The sequence below is a fragment of the Condylura cristata genome, unplaced genomic scaffold (genome assembly GCF_000260355.1).
Source record: "Condylura cristata isolate star-nosed mole 26May11 unplaced genomic scaffold, ConCri1.0 scaffold00003, whole genome shotgun sequence".
Taxonomy (NCBI): Eukaryota; Metazoa; Chordata; class Mammalia; order Eulipotyphla; family Talpidae; genus Condylura; species Condylura cristata.
Window position 1 is genome coordinate 40,259,628 of NW_004567104.1, and position 21,713 is coordinate 40,281,340.

The 21,713-nt window shown below is 40.5% G+C and overlaps 1 protein-coding gene across 1 annotated transcript in view; it reads left to right on the plus strand.

The window, feature by feature from the left end:
- SLC9C1 (solute carrier family 9, subfamily C (Na+-transporting carboxylic acid decarboxylase), member 1) overlaps window positions 1-7,195 on the plus strand; it is a 60,303-nt gene extending 53,108 nt beyond the window's left edge. The window contains exons 26-30 of the mRNA XM_012730521.1: window positions 1,110-1,241; window positions 1,373-1,558; window positions 3,692-3,806; window positions 5,692-5,741; window positions 7,127-7,195. Of these exons, the coding sequence (XP_012585975.1) occupies window positions 1,110-1,241; window positions 1,373-1,558; window positions 3,692-3,806; window positions 5,692-5,741; window positions 7,127-7,195 (552 nt within the window). The remainder of the gene's footprint in view (window positions 1-1,109; window positions 1,242-1,372; window positions 1,559-3,691; window positions 3,807-5,691; window positions 5,742-7,126) is intronic.
- Window positions 7,196-21,713: the final 14,518 nt, after the last annotated feature.

Genomic DNA, 21,713 nt, shown 5'->3' on the forward strand with positions numbered 1-21,713 from the left:
GACAGTGATAAAAAGCCAATATTGAGTTTGCTCAGAAAATGGATTAGGCACACAGAGATACTCAAGAGTTATTAAGAATAGACTTTAAAAAAAAAATAAAGGACAATATCATCAAACAATGAAAGGAATTTCTTCATGAGAAGAGATAGGACAACTAAGCATAAAGTGGAAATCTAGAAAAGTCCAATATAAATTTTAGAAGTAAACAGAGCGGATTGGAGGTGGCAGTATGAAAAGAGTCAGATAATAGAAATAATAATGTCTGAAAAAGAGAACAGTATTTTGTAAAATGTACAGACAGACATGTCAGCTGGTAAAATGTGTGTGTAATAGGATTTTCAGGAAGAGAAGAAATGGTTTCTGGGAAATTTAAACAAATGGAGAAATATGGACTTGAAGCCATAATGTTACTGAATTGTCTGATATTCCCAAGTTGAGCTGTAGTTCTCAATTAAAATTTCCACAGGCCCTTTCTTATAGAAATTTACAATTCTACTTTTAGAATTTTTTTTAAAGATTTATTTATTTATTCATACAGAACTGGGGTACAGGTGAGAGGCTCAGGGGCAGTGAGAGGCTTCACCAGAGACAGAGTGGGGAATAGAACAGGCAGATCGACCAAGTACACTGCTGAGGAGAGCAGCGGGTGGGTCGGAAGAGGTCTGCTGCACCATGTGGTCACCTCCGGGGCAGGCGGAAATTGAACTCATGTGGAAGTGGCTTTAGCTTCTCAGTGCTGTGCTTTAACCCGCTGTGCCACCAGGGAGGGCCTACTTTTAGAATTTTTATGAAAATTCAAAAACTCTAGAATAGGCAAAATAAATTTGACAAAGAATAATATTAGATCACCTGATTTAAAAACATTATAAATCTATTACAATCAAGATTACGTGGTGTTGAATTAAGAATACAAAATATAGAAAAATGGATACAGCAAATCCAGTAATATATGCACATCTACATAGCCAATTGATTTTTTTATTATAATAGCATTTTTGACAAATGATCCTTAAAGCATAGAATATACACACAGATATAATTAAGAAAACCTTACTTTTAAAACAGTAGTATACAGATCAAAATATTAAACTTAAACCCTCCTTTTCCAGACATTTTTCATTCCCAAAAATCATCTGTATAAAGCTTTTGATCAATATTGTCCTCACATGGAATACAAAATGTGGCTAAAACTTGGACTTTCTATTACTGCCAGAAAAATCAAGGAGCACTTGTCTTATGAGGTAAGAGGTGTTTATGACACTCAGCCTGCTCTCTGAATGCAATGAATTAAAATATTGTTATAAAATAACTACTCAGGAATTTGTGGTAAGCTTCATGATCACTAAACTGAGAAATTGTGCTTTCCTTCTAGGAATGGAACTACAAGCTGCAATTAAAGCTCTGTAATGTTTTTGTAAAAGATATACCAAAGAGCACCAAGACTGATATCTATGGTGAAACTGTAGCTTATGTGATCCTCATCCATGGAGCTGTAGAAGACTGTCAATTACGAAAAGCTTATAAAGCCCCTTCCTTAATTCCTACAACTTGTTGTCAGGTAAATATTCATATATTCTTATCTTTAAATAAATATGCAATGTAGCCAACAATGTGTTAACATTAGAAAAATTGACACTTTTCCACATTCCCATCCTCTCCCTTTCCTCTATCACTCCATTAGTATATCCCTCCACACACACATGCGCACATGCACCATGTTTGCTAAAGCCATTGCACACCAAATATCAAGCTATTTCTGTTCAACATCAGTGAAGGAAGTCATCGGGCTGTGTGTTTTCAATCACATTTAGATTTTGATGCAGTTGTAAATAGCAAGATGACCTATTAAGTCGTTCATTTACAAACTAGAGAAGAGTCCTGTCTGGACTTTATCAACAGTGTGCTTTCTACAAGTGTTCTGCTAGGCCCATGTTGAACTGATTACCAATGTTTATTTACCCAGGTAATTTTTTTTTTAAATATTTATTTATACTTTATAGAACTGGGGTACAGGCCAGAGGTATGGTGGTTGACAGCAGTCACCAGAGACAGAGTGGGGAGCAGAACAGGCAGATTGACAAAGTACACTGCTGAGGGGAGCAGTGGACGGGTCAGGAAAGGTCTGCTGTGCAATATGGGTCAGCTGCCTGGCCAGCCGGGAATCAAACTCATGCTGCAGTGGCTTCTTCGGAGTGCTTCATAATGCGGTGCTTTAACCCACTGAGCCACCAAGGAGAGCACCTCCCCAAGCTAATTTTAAAGTGAATGTAAAAGTGAATGCCTTCCCATATTTAAGTTCTGTTGCTTTTCTAAGCAAAAAGAGCTCTGTTACATAGGAAGTGTGTGTGTGTGTGTGTGTGTGTGTGTGTGTGTGTATTCAGGGCTACAGTAAGAAGGGCATGTGTGAGAAGAAATCAGGGGACATAGAAAACACATGTATACAAAGTAAATTGAAAGAGAAACTTATAATCATTTAAGTGGCACAAAGTATGCTGTATGCTATTGTGCCCAAGACAAGTAAGGTTTATATTTTGCTCTAAGGAAATCTCTCAGCCAAAGAACCATACCTAAAACATGAAAGTGCCGATAGCTATGATAGTGTTTGCATGGTACATTTGGAACACAAAGTGTGAGGTAGGAAAGAGGAATAATGAGGTAAGAAGTATCTTTTTCATAGGAGATATGTACTGAAAGACTCGGATGAGGTAGTAAGAGGTCTACAACTTTGAAGTTATTCAGAAAAAAAGAGATACCAAATATTGCAAAATGTTAATACATATTGAATCCAAAGGTGGTAGGCATATGCGTACATGCTTATGGTGCTTTTCTTTTAATTCTATATGCTTTAGCTTTTTTTCTAATAAAAGAGTGGAACCTGACAAAGATACCACAAAGAAAATTATAAATATCTCTGATGAACATAGCTGTAAAAATCTTCAAAAAATTCTTAACAAACCAAACTCAACAATGCATCCAAAGAATCAAGAGGAATTTATTCCAGGTACACAAGTATGGTTCAACATCAAAAAATCAATCAATGCTGCCCTCCCTGGTGGTGCAGCAGGTTGGAGCACTGTCCTGTGAAGCTAAGCCAAGCCATGGTGCATCAGTGTGAGTTCCATCCCCACTGGGAGGTGATCCACATGGTGCAGCAGACCTCTCTTGTCTCGCCCACTGTTCCCCTCAGCAGTGTACTTTGTCCATCTGCCTGTTCTGCTCCCCCACTCTGTTTCTGATGAATCCTCTCACTGCCCCTGCACCTCTGGTCTGTACCCCATTTCTGTATGCATAAATAAACATGTCAACAAAAGAAAAGAGGAAAAACATATAATCACATCAATAGATGCAGAGAAAGCATTTGAAGATTCAGCATGCACTTAAAAAAACCCTCAGAAAACTGAATAATGATGGAACATACACTAACATAATACACTGACAAAACCACAGCAATATCCTAATCAACCATGAAATGCTGACACCATTTCCTTTGTGATTGCTACAAGACAAGGACATCTACTTTTAACACTACTGTCCAGAAACAGCATTAGAAGTCCAAGCTAGAGCAATATATTGCTATTTTTCATTTTCAGGGTCAGAATTTTAGACATGTAGGATTCATGCTCACCAGAGAAACATTTAGTTGGATGATTGTATTAACTCAGAGATCAGCTTGTCTTCTGTCAACTTTCAGGTACAAGGCACTGAAGATTTCACAAAGGTAATGATTGTTGAAACACGAGTTGATCTACAAAACCACAGGAGGAGCACCAGAAAGTTTGTGTCTTCACACAAACCTGCCTCAGTATGTGAGTTAATTTCTTTGTGCAATTATTTTGAAACTGACTTTTAATTTATAATATAGTCATATACTTATCTTGGAACTATTGTATGAATTCTGTCTGGACTTAGTCATTTTATTGGCCATAATCTGATGTCCAACGTTAAAATGAAATTGAGAACACCTAAGTTAAAGTTAGAAAGTGTTCTATATTTCATCTGTAAAGATAAGCATTTATATATAATAATAATAATATGCAAAGGATTAACTAGAAAATTTCTAGCTTTTCCCAAATTGAAAATATTTCTATAGAAGTATAATGTAAAAAGTATTGTACAGTGTGAATGAGAGCAAAAGAGATGTAAAACAAGTTGAAGAGCAGAGATCTAAATCATTGGAACTCAATGGATAACCTGACTTAAAGCCTATTCCTCATATGAACTTCACAGGAATAATGTGAAACATAATGTAAATGATTAATAACTACTATTAAGCCATTTATTAAAATTTGGGAAAAAAGCTTGAGGTAGTTTTAAAAAAATGAATAAAGACTTAAATTCTGGGATAAATAATATTTATCATTTTTAACATTTCACTGAAGGGGGAAACTTTCCCAAATTTTAATTCTAAGTACCAATAAAAATATTACCAGTGAAGATATTAGGGAAATACAGAAAAAACAAAGTAGGGTAAAATCTTTAACACTGCTAATATTAAAGAAATGGAAGTATTTTGTCTATTAGTGACACTTTTATAGAATTATGATAGGTATTGACAAAAAATAGTGATTCTTGACATATATTCTTACTTGCTGATATTATATAAATTGATATTTATCACGATTCCAAATCATAAAGTTGTTTAGATCATTTGATTAAATAATGTAATTTTTATACATTTATTCTAAAGTTAAAAAAAATTAAATGGTAATTAAACATTATTTAACAAATAAATATTGGAAGTATCAAAATGTCTAATTAATCAAATGAACACATCAATCAACATGAATGTATGGTATATAGACATTAAACAGGTTCTCATTTAGCAACTTAGAAAAGATCGATGATAAATGTCAAGTAAGAATACTAATGACAGAACATGGAATTGTGAATTCTGAATGAATTGTATCTTTTTTTAATTTTACACACATATAATCCACAAGATACACAATACTTTCATTATATGAGTTCTCAAGCTTAAATTGGTCATGGTACCGGGACCTTCACTAACAGCCACCTCCTTTCCCAACTCTCCACAGCCTAGGCATAATGAACTGCTAATGATAACCAAATAGGAGCCATCTGGGGTCTCTCACTCCTGAATGCATTCCTTCAGTTACTCTGCCTGGAACACTAGAAATACACACTTCACGACTCCTGTTTTGTGGAGCTAATTTTTCCTCTATAACTCAGCTTCTTCCCCACAGAAACATAACTGATAAATCCCAAATTCTCAAAACTGCTCCCTCCCCATGTTCCCATAGAGTGTTAAGCACATAGTTCTTTTTACCATATTGTCCTCTACCATATGTTTGCTAGTCTGTCTGCCTCACTGAAGTATAAACCCCAGGAAAGTATTGACTAGAACTCATTGCTTTCTTATGTATCCCCAGTTGCTTACCAGTATGCCTGGTATTCCAAGTACTTATTAATATAAAAGTATTTAAGGATGAGGGACATTGGATGATTTTGTCTCTCTGCTTCCCAAACTCTTGCAAAAGTGTTTTTCATAATCTTTTAATAAAACACTTCTTCTAATCCTTATTAAAAAGTGGCATTTTTTCATGAATTGAGATTGCTCTCAATTTCACATCACAAACCCTAAATGTGAGTCATTTTAACCTAGTTTAATTTTTATAGTTGGACTAATTAAAGCAGTTGTTTCAGTACTAACAAACATTTTTTTCCATTTAGCTGAAGACCAAATATTGGAAGAAGACCCTAAAAAGGAAACAAATATGGAGGTAATTTTAAAGCAGTCTTTTAAACTTTTTTTATTTGGAGTAAAAGAGAATCTGGAACTTATGGAAACTACCAATGTGTTTCTCCTGTGCTAAACATTTTGTAGATTTTGATATTAGCACTTTCTCTTAATGCAGGGTGCAATGGAAATTATAATTTTTAGGTAAATGTTAGACAAATGTCAAAGAGAAGCAAAGTTCAGGAGATGCCAGAATATTCTTGAGTCACATATAACCAATTACCCCCCCCCCAACTAGCTACATATAGTATAGTGCACGAGTCTACCAGTTTGTGCTGAAATTTGAATTGGTCTGAAACTTCATTGCTATCTCAGCTGAGCATCTGAATCTTCAGACCTGAATACAGATTGTCCCTGTATTCATATAAGTGCCTGTTACAAAGCCCAAGCTCAATGATAAATGCCCTAATCTAATCTGTTCCCAGCTAAGATACATCATTCAGAAAGTCCCACAAATATTGATCAATTTCAAGTTCCTCCACGAACTTGGGTCGTTTACTTGGGGATTGTAGGTTTTTGGTTTTTTTTTTTTAAAGATTTATTTATCTATTCATATGGAACTGGGGTACAGGCCAGAGATGTGGAGGGTGAGAGGATTCACCAGAGACAGAGTAGGGAGCAGAGAGTGGGGAGCAGAACAGGCAGATCAACAAAGTGCACTGCTGAGGGGAGCAGTGGGCCGGTCAGGAGAGGTCTGCCGCGCCATGTGGTCACCTCCAGGGCAGGCGGGAATCGAACTCATGAGGAAGTGGCTTTAGCTTCTTAGTGCAGTGCTTTAACCCGCTGTGCCACCAGGGAGGGCCTGGGGATTGTAGGTTTTTGTAAAAGATGATGCCCAAATTTTGAAATAATTGGATTGAGAAAAAGAGTGAAAGTAAATTATGACTTCTACAACAGCCTAGGGATTCTTTTAAAGATTAATGGTTGTATTACCCCAAGAGATTCTGACTATAATACCCAAATCCCAAAAATGTGTGCTACAACAGGAAAAGTCAGAAAATTGTGTATTTATTTGTTAAATGTATGTTTGACATCATTATTAGTGCGAGGCACAAAGTTCTTGAGAATATAGGCTCCTTCATGAGTGTATATGAGTGCACAGTAAATGAACAGGTAAAGATAAAGATTTCACTGCCAATAATCATCACAAGTACTGTTTAATGTTGTGTTATTGCTGGCCTTTAAAATCTTTTAAAATAAGGCTTTTGCCATAAGAGGTGGCATGGGAGAGCTAACATTTTTTTTATATGGAGATTTTAAAAAATTATCTGAAGGTCACTCTTTAATGTAGATTCCATGGAGTATATCTAGGATGTTTCTCTCATGTCTGCCTTCAGTGAAAATGAGTGCAATTTCTTTGGTCTTCAGGATGCCATTCTGCACTCTAACAGCCAGGTTCCTATCCTGCCTGAAAGCAGGAAGTTCATTTCCTCCTAAGTGTTGTAGTGTCTTCTCGGGAAAAGTTTTCCTCAGATCTCCCCTGGCTGTTTCTCTTTGCCTGGAATTCCTGACCAAATAGCACAAGAGCTTAACGAAGGGCAAGAAAGTGAAATTCATTAGTTTGCCTCCTGATTCCATCATTTATTAGCCACATGACCTTGGGCAAATATCTTGAACTACCTACACACTTTTTCCTATCTATAAAGCAGGGGTAATAGCAATGTCTATTTCATGGTACTGATGTGGGGGATTAATGAAATGGAACAGGCACTGCATCGTGTTTGGCACATAACAATCCATGCATGTGATCACCACTATTCCCAGGTAACCATTCTTAACACTGTGTACTACATTTTTTACTCTCCCCCTATTACTTTTCTTAAAATATGGCTATAGTTACTACTTCTAACTTTCCCAGATTCACCTGCTACTGAAGACTAGGGAGTAATAGGGAAATAGGGAAATTATAGTTTTGTTTTGTTTTTTTTTTAAATGGAAGAAAATAAAATATTAGATGCTTTCTAGACCCCACAGATTAGGCTGTCTTTCTTTCTCTTTAGCCCTGGCCAGTTGTCAAGCTTCTAATAATTTGCTTCATGATAAATTTAAAGTAATAATGCCAGAAAAGCTAATGTTCTTTCTATATTCCCCTAAAATGCTGCATTTTTGTCAATTAGAAAAGATTGCCTGATAATGTAGACATTGTATGAAAGTGAGCCACTGAATGTTAGAAACATTAAGTAGCACACTACATATAGATATCATTAAATTGTGTTATTTCATAGATGGTTTTTGTTCTCTACCCCACCAACACAAGCTTGGAATCGTGACTTTAGCTTTACATAATGAAAAGGCCTGCATAACATCAAGCAGCTCCTTATAAGTGTTTTGGTTCTTAGGATGAGCGCACAGTGCTGCTGATGTCGTCGTTGGAGTTAGTGTGTTTGGAGTGCAGGGTCCTTGGGGATTCACTCTGGGGAAGATTTCACCAGAGCTCTCCTTTCAGCGACACACGGCGAGTTTCCAGGCAAATTTCTGCACGAGACAGAGATGTTAGTTAAATTTAAACAGCAGGTTTATTAAGGAAAGGGACAAAAAGTTAAGGACACTTGCATAGGCACAAGCGGGCAGAAAGAGGCCCTGAAAGGGACAGGTTGGCTGGGAAGCCTGGTTGCAGGTGGGCGGCCTTAGGAGAGGGGCCTCTGCTGAGGTCAGTGCAGAGAAGTGCTGGCAGGTTGCAGGTCACAGGCGGGCAGGACTGGTGCAGAGGCTGTCTGATACAGACATCTTCTCTTTGGGAGGGGCTCACTCATAGTGAGCCTAGGTTTGTGGCTGATTTTGAATAGAATCTGAAAGGGCCAGGAGATCCACAATGGGCTCCATTTCTGTATCTTTATCTTTCACCTTTTGGGTCTGTGATAGACACAGCCCACAGCAGTCTGCTACCTGCTGGGATCTTATGCTTTGTAACCTAGACCTTGGGACCTAAGGATCTTGGTTTCTATAGCTGTGGCCATGCTGATCCCTTCTGTTTCATCCTCCAGCAAACCCACTAGAGTATCCTGAGCATCTCACCTGCGTGGTGGGGAGTAGGCCCTTGTCCCTGGAACCAGTTCATCTGTCCTTTCTTGAGACTGTGAGTGACACCATTTTCACTTGTCAGTTGATGACCCAATGACACAGTTTCTGTGTTCTTACTTGGAAAATACACTTCAGAATAAGATTTCTTCTGGGTTCTAAGAGCACGATCATCTCAGGGCACCTCTGTATAGTCTGTTGTGAATCTCGCTTTCAGTGTGAACAGCTTCCAAACTGGTCAGGCCACAGTTCAGGCCTGCACATGGTTGGAAGAAATAGCCAGGAAGTCGCTGGGGGCTTCATCTCTCAACGTATCTGCATTCTAGCTAAGGAGACAAAACATGCTGAAAACAATAGAAGCAAGATGTGCTTTTGGATAGTGCCAACTGATTTTTTAAAAATTCAAAGGAGAAGCAGCTGGCTATTGAGTATAAACAATCTGTGGAGAAAAGAGGAGACAATGAGGAAACCAGCTGACCGCTGTGGGTCTAAGGATGGCTTTTGTGGCAAAAGCTGTACCCGTGTGCTCTTTGAGACTGTGCTCCATAAGGCATATTCTCTGTTTCTACAGCAAGGGCCATGTTTTAAAACAGATTTAAAGGCCAGCAATAATACCATAAAACAGTAATTGTGAAGATTATTTGCAATGAAATCATTACCTTTACCTTAGAAAAATGTACATAAAATGGTAAGAAAGGAAAACATGAGTCAGTAACTAACCAAATCAGGGAGAAGCTAATACCTAGAGTATGGAAAAAATGGTTACCTAAGAAAGTCAAGCTTCAAAAAGAATGTATTTGCATTTTTTTCCAGTTAATAGCTTTTATTCAGTGGAAATATCTATTTCCTATAAAATAGATGAAAATATTTTGCTGCTAGACAAGTAAAAGTAACTTGTAACAAAGGTCATAAGAATTTTCATACACCTGGATGCAATGATTTTGTTTCTGGAATGTGGGCTCCCCAGACCCCTTGTTCTGGGGGATATTGTCTTGGTGCCCAGAGGTCCTGCCTGTCAGCTAGGTATAGGGTCAGGCAGGGGCCTCTTACAAGGAGAAAAGCCCTGGGGTGAGGAGCACAATCATCCCTGGCAGACTTTAGAATGGAGACACCTGTCTGCACTGGCAGGAACAATGGTGCCCCCAGGCACTAGCCCCTGGTCACCCCACCCTAGTTTACCTGTCTAATCCCATCCCAACACAAGCTATGTACTTGTCCCATCTTTGTGCTCAATGCTAATACATCTAAGACTTCTTTTAGCTCCGCGGGGTATTACTTCCCACTTAGCCCCTTTAGACTTCCCACTGATCCCCAAGGACTGACTTGAAGTAATTTTTTCCTCATCCTTTGCCACTTCCAGCACTGTCACCCTGGCTAGGCAACATTGGGAGTCGATCCAAAGAGGATAATTGAAATCATTAAAGCAGATGTATGTTAAAAAAGTCCCCTGTACTCCAATTTCTACTGGCAAAAAATTGAAAGACCCCAAGTAGCCAGCGATAAGAAGTACAACATATAAAAGAATACAAAAAATATAATTTCACTGTAATACATGTCCCTGCCTGGCCCTACCTCTAGCTGACATGCGGGACCTCTGGGCACCAAGACAATAACCCCGAAAGTAAGGGGGGCTGGGGACCCCATATCCCAGAAACAAAATCAGTGGGGGTCAAGGGTATGAAAGTTTTTATCTATACAAGGACATAGCATCCGACCATTAAAAAGACTGGTTGTGTCATCCAATGTAAAAGAAAAACGGTTAAGTCCAAACTATATAATTATTTTAACATGAAAAAAGATCATAAAAGTAAATCCAGTGATTTGATTATGTTGTTACAAAGGTATGGATAGGTATGATGATGTTCACATCTGTCATTTTTACCTGCTCTTATTAAACAGCTAACCAGAAAGACATGACTGTAAAATGATACGGCTAATGCGCGTATTCGCTGTTTGGAAGCTGTCTGTCCCCTTCTGCTTGACACCTGGCGCTCACAGTGCTAGTCTGCCGTGGTAGTGGCCAGAGCAGAACTCAGGGGAGGTAACTGGTTTCAGTCATGTTTCCCACATGGAAATTCCTCCTCCCCTCTTAACATCTGCTGGCCTGCTAGGCAGACTCCAGGCCACCACTTCAAAGCAGTCAGTGACTGACTTTCAGTTGCACAACTTACTTTTTAGCCTCAGTCATAATGGCTAGAAAATGTTTCTTGTGGAAATAAAACTGACCTTCTAATACAGCCTACTGGATCATAAGATCAGTGTTTGGAAGGTTCCAAAATTTTTATACCTGTTTTTATTTCCTTCCCACTTCCGTTAGAAGCAGTAGGCAGGACTGTTCCGAAGAGAGAAGCACTTGTGGCCAGCGCTGCTGCCACGAGAAGCCGCCTGTCCCCACATCAAGGAAGAAGAGCTTAAACTGGGTCCCACGTGGATGTCCTTGCTGCCACACAGAAAGTACTGTGCAGATACTCTGTTTAAAATACAAGTTACAATTTACAATACAATTTACAAGTTTTCTTTGATTTAAAATAGCTATTTTAAATATCTAAAGTATCATAGAAAATCTTAGCATAAGTTTAGTTTTAGAGCCAGAAAATTAGTTTATGACACCTACACAGTTTTTTAATACTGATCTGAGGGTCAAAATTGTTTGATTCATTTAATGAAAAATAAAATACTTTTATAGTTTAAATGTTGCTTTTTTTTTTTAAAGCTTTACTTACTTATGCATACAGAAGTAAGGTACAGGCCAGAGGTTCTGGGGCGGTGAGAGGATTCACCAGAGAGAGTGGGGAGCACAGGCAGATAGACTGAAATACACTGCTGAGGGGAGCCGAGGTCTGCTGCGCCATCTGGGTCACTTTCCAGGGCAGGGGATCAAACTCATGCTTAAGTGGCTGAAACTAGCTTCACATAGTGCTGTGCTTCAACACATGTGCCACCAGGGAGAGCCCCTAATAGATATTTAACTTTCTTTAAGTTGTAAACAATTTATTTCACCATTTTAATATTCAGTAAGCAAGGATTTATTGATCACAAATTGTCAGTCACTGTAGTTTACTCATGATTAATAAAAGTTTTTTCAAGCTACTTATTACCAATGATATCAGTTCTGACTTTGCACTTAGCAAAGTATAAAGACTCCATTCACAAAATGACCTTGTAGAGAAGATAATTTGGTTTGGTCTTATTGTCGAATAGAGCTACTACCATTTTTCTCCAAAACTCACCTCAACTATTTTTTTCCCCCATTGATAATTAATTGGCAGTAGTTGCTGCTTACTAAATTCCATTAGTATCCTATCTTGCCAGAGTTTCAAAGCAATTGAAAAGGAAGACGAAAGATTAAGGCAACTGAAGTCTTCATACACACCAACACACCCCTCTAACTCATTCATTCACTCACTCACTCACTCACACACCTCTTCTGCGCACACCATTATCAGTGGCTGAACTGATGTAGAGAACATGGTTGACTTCTAACCCCCAGAGCTGGATTGCTTGACTAGCATAGGCATTCATGATTAAGGTTTTTGCATTGCTGACAACAGTGGAGAATAATGATTTCCAAGGGTAAGTTCACTTCCATGAGAAATCAGGAAGAGGGTTCTGGAAAAAGAATAAGTAGATTCTGCTTCCAGATTCATCAACCTAAAAATTCACTCCACCTTTGCCAAATGAATAAGATGGTATAGATAAACCAGGAATGTCAGGATGCAGAGAGTGAAACTTCAATTCAGGGGACACCAGGAGACAGAGGATGGGCTGCCTACCAACCGTCACCTCAAGTGTGTTTTCCTTACCCATAAACAGCTCTCCCAACCTTTAGACCACAAAATCCTGTAAAAGACTGGATAGCTAGTTTTAGCTGCCCCAGGTCATCAAACAAGCAAATGTTTCAGCCTTTCCAGATGTATTTCAGTAATGTAGGTCAGAGTTCAAAGCCAAGTTCATCTTTCAACAGGTACTTAAGTGACTCAAATGGACTATTTCTCAATAGTCCACAAACAAACTTATATCTAGGCCTGTCACTTGGTGTTGGGGTATCCTTCAGCAACCTGCTTAATATCCTTGAGCTGGGTGCCCTTATCCTTTAAAAAAAAAAAAAGTGGTCATACTTATTCTATAGAATCCTTGCAGGAGCAAATGAGAGACTATATGTAAAGCACTTAATACAATATGTGGGTTATTGGGCAAGTGGCCATTATGATTATATTATACTATGATCTTAAAGGTAAAGGTATAGCCAAACAGTTTTTATATTGGCATTCGTTTGTCTCCAGTAATGCCAAAGGGTTGGAAAGAAAATAAAAAGATTCTAACTCAAACTTCCTGTGATTTCACCACAGGTTTATAAACACGCAGGCTTTTATTTCCAATTTAATTCACATCCTTTCGCGTGCATCTGAATGTGAGATAAGCACCGACAAGGAGACATATGTTGTTTCACTTACATTTGTGGAGTGGAAGTAGATTATTTATCCAGAGCTGGTTTCACAAATAGCAACGGGAAAATCATAAATGTCACACAACCTTACACAGGCATCATAAATATGCCTGAATCACAGTCAGCATTTCCACAGCTCAACGTCTCCACCTAGTGGCCTGAGCAAAACTGAAGCCTGAGAGTTAAAGAGCAAAGCCAGTCCTTAAATTGGCTGATTGATCTTTACCTCTCACCCCTATTGATTCTGGACTCAAAATAGCCTTTGGCCAACACTGGAACCAAGCCAGTCACTCACGGGGCAGGCTGTGTGCTCACGCTTAAGTCATGCTAGTGAGGAGGGGAACAGCCCTGCTCCCTGGCTGAGCGCCATGTCCATTTGCTGAAAAACCGACTCCCAGCTACTGGTCTTTGGGGAGTGCAAAATGTACAAGGCCATTAAAGAGAGGCCTTTTAGATTGCACGGCATTTTCCATATTTTTCTGTAATTAAGAACACTTTCATATTCTCTCTGTCACACACACACATACACAAACCTATTTCTCCACACATAAAATAGTATTCCATTAAATGTTATCCTAGATTTTCTACTCCCGGGATACTTTAGATAACTTGGAAGATGTTCCAACAATTTATTGTAATTATTCATCTTGGTAACATAAAGGGAAAAGCTAAGCCCCAGATTACTTAGGCAAAGAGTGGAAACTCCTGATTTTTAACATATACTTTGTTAATAATTTCTCTTCTTCACTGAGTCATCTAATTTAGTCTCCTGAATTTCAGGTATTTCACCCATGACAGGAAATCTGCCACTCTACATATTTCCTAGAGTTAACTACCCAAAAGATTAATTTTCAAAAATGGAGGTGCTGTTGAAGAAATAAAATTTAAAGTGACATCTCCTGTGACCATAGAAAAATCCACAAACATTAAGGAAAATGTTTTCACATGGTTGTAGTGTAGCTAACATAAAAATCATTACATCATTTCCTATGTCTCTTGGTTTAAAAGCACAAATCAGCTTCAAGTGAGAAGAAACACATGTACTTTTAAGCAGACCTACAAGCAAACAATATGGAAGTGTAAAAAAAAGAACATGAAAACCTCCTAAGTGAAAGATCACCCAGACTCGATCCAGCTGTGTAACTTAAATGCATCAGGGCTGTGAAAGGGAGGGAAAGGGGGCAGGAACACTTACAGGAAAGGGAAGTGGAGCTGAGTGAAATAAAGCATTTCCACACAGGTGGGGCAGGCGATCAATGTAGAAATGGGGTCTACATGATGGAGAAAGGAATGCAGGGAGAGGCATATCACAAGATTGAGTCACACAAGGGGGATGGGTAGAAGCCATAAAAAACAATGTCCTTAAAAAAACACAGCCATAAAAAACAATGTCCTTGACACAGCCATAAAATCAAGGTCCTCAGGCGCTCCAGGATGCTGTACCATCCCAGCAGATTAACAGACCTGTTGGGGGCGGTGTCTGAAGCTTAGACCCAAAAGGTAAAAGATAAGGACGTGGAGATGAAGCTCATTAGGGAATCTCCTGTCCACTCAGATTCTACTCAAAGTCAACCCAGGTTGACAAGGACTGAGCCCTTCCCAAGGAGAAGCTGCCTATTATCAAGTGCAGTCTCTGCACCAGTAAGGAGCTCCAGTACTCCCACCTGTGACTAGGCGACTAGGCGGGTGTTTCTTTCCAACCTCTCTCTCTCTGCAGGGCAGCAGCCTCCTGCTTGCGCATGACTTCTCTGCACTGACCTCCCTCAGTGGAGGCCTCTCTCCTAAGGTCGACCATCTGCTAGCAACCCTGTCCCTTCTGAGGCAGCTCTTCCTGTCTGTGTGTGCCTATGCAAGTGTCCTTTCCTCTCCTATCTCTTTCTAATGAACTTACTCTTTAAATATAACTGAGTCTTGTGGAGAAACTCCCCGCATGCCACTGAAATGGAAGCTCTGGTGAAACATTTTCTAGAGTGAACCCAAGGACCCCGAACTCAAAAACAAAAGGACATCACCTAATACAATAGATGACAGTTACACCCTTCCTCTTTTCCTTTTACTTCCCCTTCCAATGCTGTATGATTAATTTACCAATAAAAAAGTCAGGACCACACTCTTCAGCAGCATTATGTAGCCTACTCCACGACTCCTTTTTTTTTTTTTTTATCAGTATGGTGTTGCCGAACGCATTAAGTTTCTAAACACAAAATCAATACGCAAAACTCAGTTCTGTCTGCAACCTAATAATAGTCACTAGGAAAACAGTTCCATACAACTGCATCAAAAGAACAAAACAACGGGAATATGTTTAAACAAGGAGAAAAAAATGTACAGTGGAAAACTATAAATTCTGATGAAAAAAACAAAAAAGGGGGAGGAGAAAAATACCATTGAAAGAAACGGAAAAAAAATGGCAAGATATTCTGTGATTAGAAGGGAATAAGTAACCTTGCTGAAAGGCACAGACTGCTTAAAGCAAAGTACAGATTCAAGGCAATCCTGACCAAATTCCAATGACATTTTTCACAGAAACTACTGAGCATCCTACAATCGGTTGGAGGCGGCACAAAGCACCAGGGCGAGCAAAAACACTGAGAGCGAAGCTGGAGACATCTTGTTCCTGCTTTCAAACTGTTTAACACAAAAACAAAGTCTCAGCGAGAGTCACTTTCTGAGGAAATGATGAACCCAGGAAGCTGCAGGATAGCTGTTAGTCTGTAGCCACTATGCCAAACAACACGAGCTTGAATTTAGTTCCCAAGGATAGGAAGAGTGAGTTTCTGCCATTAAGCTGCAATTACTAGAGGGGCGGGGACGCAGGCTTCGGTCCTAACTAGTCCCAATTTAAACACATGCTGATTTGCTGAGGGGGTGAAGGCGACGCCGGGTTTAACCACCTTTCTAAAGATGCGAAGGGTGAGCGCCCAGAGTTAACCTTTATCTGCCTCCGGGGCCCAGAGGGGGGCGAAGAGATGGGCCTCCCCTTGGGGCAGACGCCCCAACGTTCGGAAGGTGGAGGGCTAGGGTTTCCTCCTGCCTGCTGGACCTAGCTGGGGGGGCGGGTGTCAGATCCAGAAAAACGTTACAATATTCCCCAAACTCTAGGAAAAAACCCTGTGTAGTAAAAACACACAGACCCACGGAAGGGAACAGAGAGAGCCCAGAAAACCCACAACAGGTGCCAACGATTAGCACGAAGGTGCCAGCGGCAGAGCGCGCAGAACCACGCGCTCTTCAGTCAACCGCGGCCGGACGCAGAGGGGGTCACTTTCAGGAATGAGCCCGGACCCCTCTGTTCCTCCAGCTCCAAAAATGAACCCCTAAAAGTCGCTCAGTTTTCCACTTGTAGCTCTTGCAGCACTGGCTCCGCCACTGGGTCCCTCCGCAGTCAGCCGCCACAGGGGATGTTCCCACCTCACCCTCAACTTTGGCTCACCTCCTCCTCTCGCGTCCCCAGGAAGTTCCTGGTCCACGCGCAGATGCATCCTGTGGAAACTGGGTTCCCAGAGCACACACCTCACTCCAAGTCCCGGGACGCGCTGGCTGCAGAGCGGGGCAGCTGGGCTGAGAGTGTCTGCGCGGGGAGAGGACCGCCAGGTGCCGCGGCTTGGGAAGGTGGGAGGGCGGGGCTCACCTGAACGCCAAAACGGGGGCCACTCCCACAAGACCCTTTTACCACAGCGGGACAATTTGGAAATTCAAAACTGAAAAGGTGGCAAATGCCCGTGTCTTCCCCAAAAATAGTGCCATGGGAAATTTCAGGAAGCTATTAAAATGGAAACATGTACCTATTTATAGATTTAAACACTTGCTCAGGATTATTTAGCAGCAACTACAGATGACTAGAAGCCAGCCCCTCCCCTGCTAAAGATAGAATGAGTGTGCGAATCTCTCCTTCCCGGCACTTTGCCACCCCACCCCCCCTCCCCCAACAGCGCCCTCATCTACCCTTTTGTCGCAATACCAGTCATCGCCACCAGGCGGCGCAATCCTTCCATCGTGGTCCTTTCTGTGCTCCTAAACCCCTTGCACCATAGACATATAATTGTTACATTTCATTTTATGTATACACTGTAATTATTGAACCATCCATTATATGAGGTTTTTATTTATTTTGTTTCCAATTATTTGTTACCAAAAAGAAAGTGCTGGTGAACACTTCACACTTCAAGAATCTTATCTGTATTTGAAAGCATTTCCTTAGGTCATTTTCCAAAAACACAGGTGTCAGGACAGCAGAGCGTGAACCCCTCAGTTCAGAGGGAGATACCAGGAGAGGGAAGTGCTGCCCACTAATCATAGCTGTTGTCTAATATGTGATCTTTCCTTATCCATAAACATTTCCCCTGTCTTTAGACCACAGAAGTCTGTAAAGGACTAGTGGAGCTAGAATTAGCCCACCCACATCTCTGAGACTGAAAGAGCTTAAGAAATCACTCTTACCCCAACAAGTTGTCTTGTTCTGGTAGCTGAAACAAGCTCATAACTTGACAGTCTCAAAAGAATTGGGAAACAATAATACTCTTTAAGCAAACAAATATTTCAGCCTTTCCAGATGCATTTGCATAATGTAGAGCAGAGTTCAAAGCCAAATTCATCTTTCAACAAGTATTTAGTGACTAGGACACTGGGTAGTCCACGCATAAACTTATATCCTAGGTCTGTCACTTACCTTTGGGGGCTCCTTGGGCAACTTAACTTCTTTGAGCCTGGGTGTCCTCATCTATTAAAAAAAAAAAAGTGACCATATTTATCTTATAGAATTCTTGCAGGAGCAAATGAGAGACTATGGAAAGCACTTAATACAATATGAGGATTACTGAGCAAATGGCCATTATGATTATATTATCTATCTATAAATATATGATTATATTTATCTATTAAAGGTATAGCCAAACAGTTTTTATATTGGCATTCGTTGTCTCCAGTAATGCCAAAGGGTTGGAAAGAAAATAAAAGGATTCTAACTCAAACTTCCTGTGATTTCACCACAGGTTTATAAACACGCAGGCTTTTATTTCCAATTTAATTCACATCTTTTCGCGTGCATCTGAGTGTGAGATAAGCACCGACAAGGAGACATATGTTGTTTCACTTACATTTGTGGAGTGGAAGTAGATTATTTATCCAGAGCTGGTTTCACAAATAGCAACGGGAAAATCATAAATGTCACACAACCTTACACAGGCATCATAAATATGCCTGAATCACAGTCAACATTTCCACACCTCAACGTCTCCACCTAGTGGCCTGAGCAAAACTGAAGCCTGAGAGTTAAGGAGCAAAGCCAGTCCTTAAATTGGCTGATTGATCTTTACCTCTCACCCCTGTTGATTCTGGACTCAAAATAGCTTTTGGCCAACACTGGAACCAAGCCAGTCACTCACGGGGCAGGCTGTGTGCTCACGCTTAAGTCATGCTAGTGAGGAAGGGAACAGCCCTGCTCCCTGGCTGAGCGCCATGTCCATTTGCTGAAAAACTGACTCCCAGCTACTGGTCTTTAGAGAGTGTAAAATGTACAAGGCCATTAAAGAGAGGCCTTTTAGATTGCACGGCATTTTCCATATTTTTCTGTAATTAAGAACACCGTCATATTCTGTCTATCTGGTTGTCTCTCTCTCACACAGAAACACCCCAATTTTTCCGTATATAAGACAGTAGTCCATTGAATGTTATCCTAGATTTTCTATTCCCGGGAAATCTTAGATAACTTGAAAGGTGTTCCAACAACTGGTTGTAGTTATTCATCTTGGTAAGATGAAATAACTTTGCCTGCAGATAAAGAGAAAAACAAACTAGGGCATTTCCAGATTAGTTAGGACTGCAAACTGGGAAACTCCTGATTTTTAACACTTAAGACTAACTTTAAAAATTGAATGGTGGTGTTGTTGGATAAATAGAATTAAAAATGAAATCTCCTGTGACCAGAGAAAATCCATACATGTAGAAGAAAAAGAAAACAATGTTATCCATGAGTAAGCATTAAAGCAGCATGTGATTTGAATCACAGGCAAGTAGCTATGAGATGGCACAAAGAAGTCACACCCTTCTGTAGAGCCAAGCAGATATGATTCATTGTTCATATTTTCTCAAGATAAATAATTACTAATTCTCAAATAAAAAGACTTGGCACCAATTGTCACACCAAATTCATTTGATAATGTTACTTAACATGAAGAGAAAAAACTTCCTCTAAGCTTTTGGCTGGAGCTGTGTAGTTTAGAGGCAGGCACCTGTGGAAATCAGGCTCCTCCTCTCTCAAGGAAGTGGGAGACCAAACATTAACCTCCTCTGTGACGATTTCCCAAAGACAAGATGCCCAAGTCCTGGTAGAAACATTCCTGGGTTACTTATTCAGCCTTAACAAGAGTTACTGTGGAATTTAATGTACTATATATGGGGATGGTTAATGCTAAATATCTGATATGTATGCAATGTGACTTCCACTTAAAAGAAAAAGATGTATCTGGGCCCTCCCTGGTGGCCCAACATGTTAGGATGCAGCACTGTAAGCTGCTGCTTCAGTGTTAGTTAGATCCCCTCCTGGGAGATGACCCACATGGCGCGGCAGACCTCTTCTGATCCACCTGCTGCTCCCCTCAGCAGTGTACTTCATAGATCTGCCTGTTCTGCTCCCCACTCTGCCTCTGGTGAATCCTCTCACTGTCCCTGCACCTCTGGCCTATACCCTGGTTCTGCATCCATAAATAAATGAATCTTAAAAAACAAACAAACAAACAAAAAACAGATGTATTTACCTTCCAAAGAACTGAAACAAACACAAGGTATTTTTTAAATGCTGTAAGAAAAGGGAGGGGAAGATGTCTCTTATTTTCAGCAGAGAATGAGCTTTCTTATTTTTACTTTGATTTACCCTGATAATACTAAAATGTCACACACACAAAAGTATCTGCCCTTTGAGCATCACGCCATGCTAGACTGCCACCCCCTCCCTCCTCTTCACCCACCTTACTTCTCCTGGGCAAGGGTTAGTTAGCACCGTCTTGCCCATTTGTAGAAATGGGCACAGACACATAACTTCAAATCTGAGCAGCAGCTACAGGACTAAAGCAAAGTGTGGCCATTGCTGTGCACAGTCAGCAGCCTGGTTTCTCTGAAACCCTCTTTAGAGCCCCCTTCCCAGGCTGCTCCAGCACACAGGAGACCTCTTGGTTACTCCAGGAGTGCAGCAGTGTTTTGTAGTTTGTCTTACTTCTTTGTAAGGAGCTCCCAGGCAGGCGGGCCGCTCCGCCTCGGGCCTCGTCGGGCCTCGTCGGGCCTTGTCGGGCCTCGTGGGGCCTCGTGGGGCCTTGTGGGGTCTCGTGGGGCCTCGGGCCGCTGGGCGGGGCGGGGGTGATCCACATGACGTGGCAGACCTCTCCTGACCCACCGGCTGTTCCCCTCAGCAGCGTACATGTCAGTCAGCCTTTTCTGTTCCCCAACCTGTCTCTGGTGAAGCCGCTCACTGCTCCTTGTATCCCATGAATGAATAAATCTTTTTAAAATTTTTATATTTTTTGAATAAATGAATGACCATCAAATACAGGTTAACACAAAATATCCATGATCCTGGTCCCCAAGTTCACAACTTTTTCAACCTCTAGTTTTCCTGTTGAGGTACATCTCACATACAGCTAAAGGTACCCTTTTCACTGTCGAGTTATAATTTGAAAAACGCACACACAGCTATCACAAGACACAGAATACAAAAAAAAATCTCTTCTGCCTCCTAAAGTTTGTGGGCCTCCCCCACCCCTTACTCCAGGTCACTACTAACCTGTTTTCTGTCCCTGAGACTCTTGGCCCTACCTTAACCGCCCCACAAGGTAGACATTAAGCCTAGATTCTTTCACTTGAATTCCACTGCACTTGCGACTCATCCCTGTAGTTGTCGGTGTTCCATTTTGTGGCTGTAATTGTTTAGCCATTGGTTATTGAAAAGCATTTGTTATTTCCAAGGGGGTTTTGACCAATGATGAGTTAAGTAACCATAGGCATTTGCATACAGGCTATTAGAGTGCTTAATGGCTTATTTCACATAGGTATCTGCCTAAGAGTGGAATGCCAACTTGTTGGATAATTTTATGTTCAACATTTTAAGAAACTACCATGCTGTTTTCTGAAAAGGTTGAACCAGTCTGCTAGACTGTTAGACTGCCAGTTAGCAGCGTATGGTGCTTCTAGTTGCTCTGCTTCCTGCCAGTGTTTGAACTTGCTCTCCATGCCAGCCAATCTGCTGCTGTGTGAAAGTATTGTGACTTTGACATTTTCCTAATGACTGTGATGTTGAACAGTCTTTTGTGTATTTACTTACCAAGTGCAGATTTTCTTTGGTGAAGTATCCAAATAGTCTGCCCATATTTTTTTATACAATAGTTTATTTTTACATCATTTTGTACTTTTTTTTTTCATCTCAATTGTAATCCCTGTGGGTTTCCCATCACCAAGTCACCCTGTGCCATCACCATAATCCTGTGCACTTCCCTACCCCCC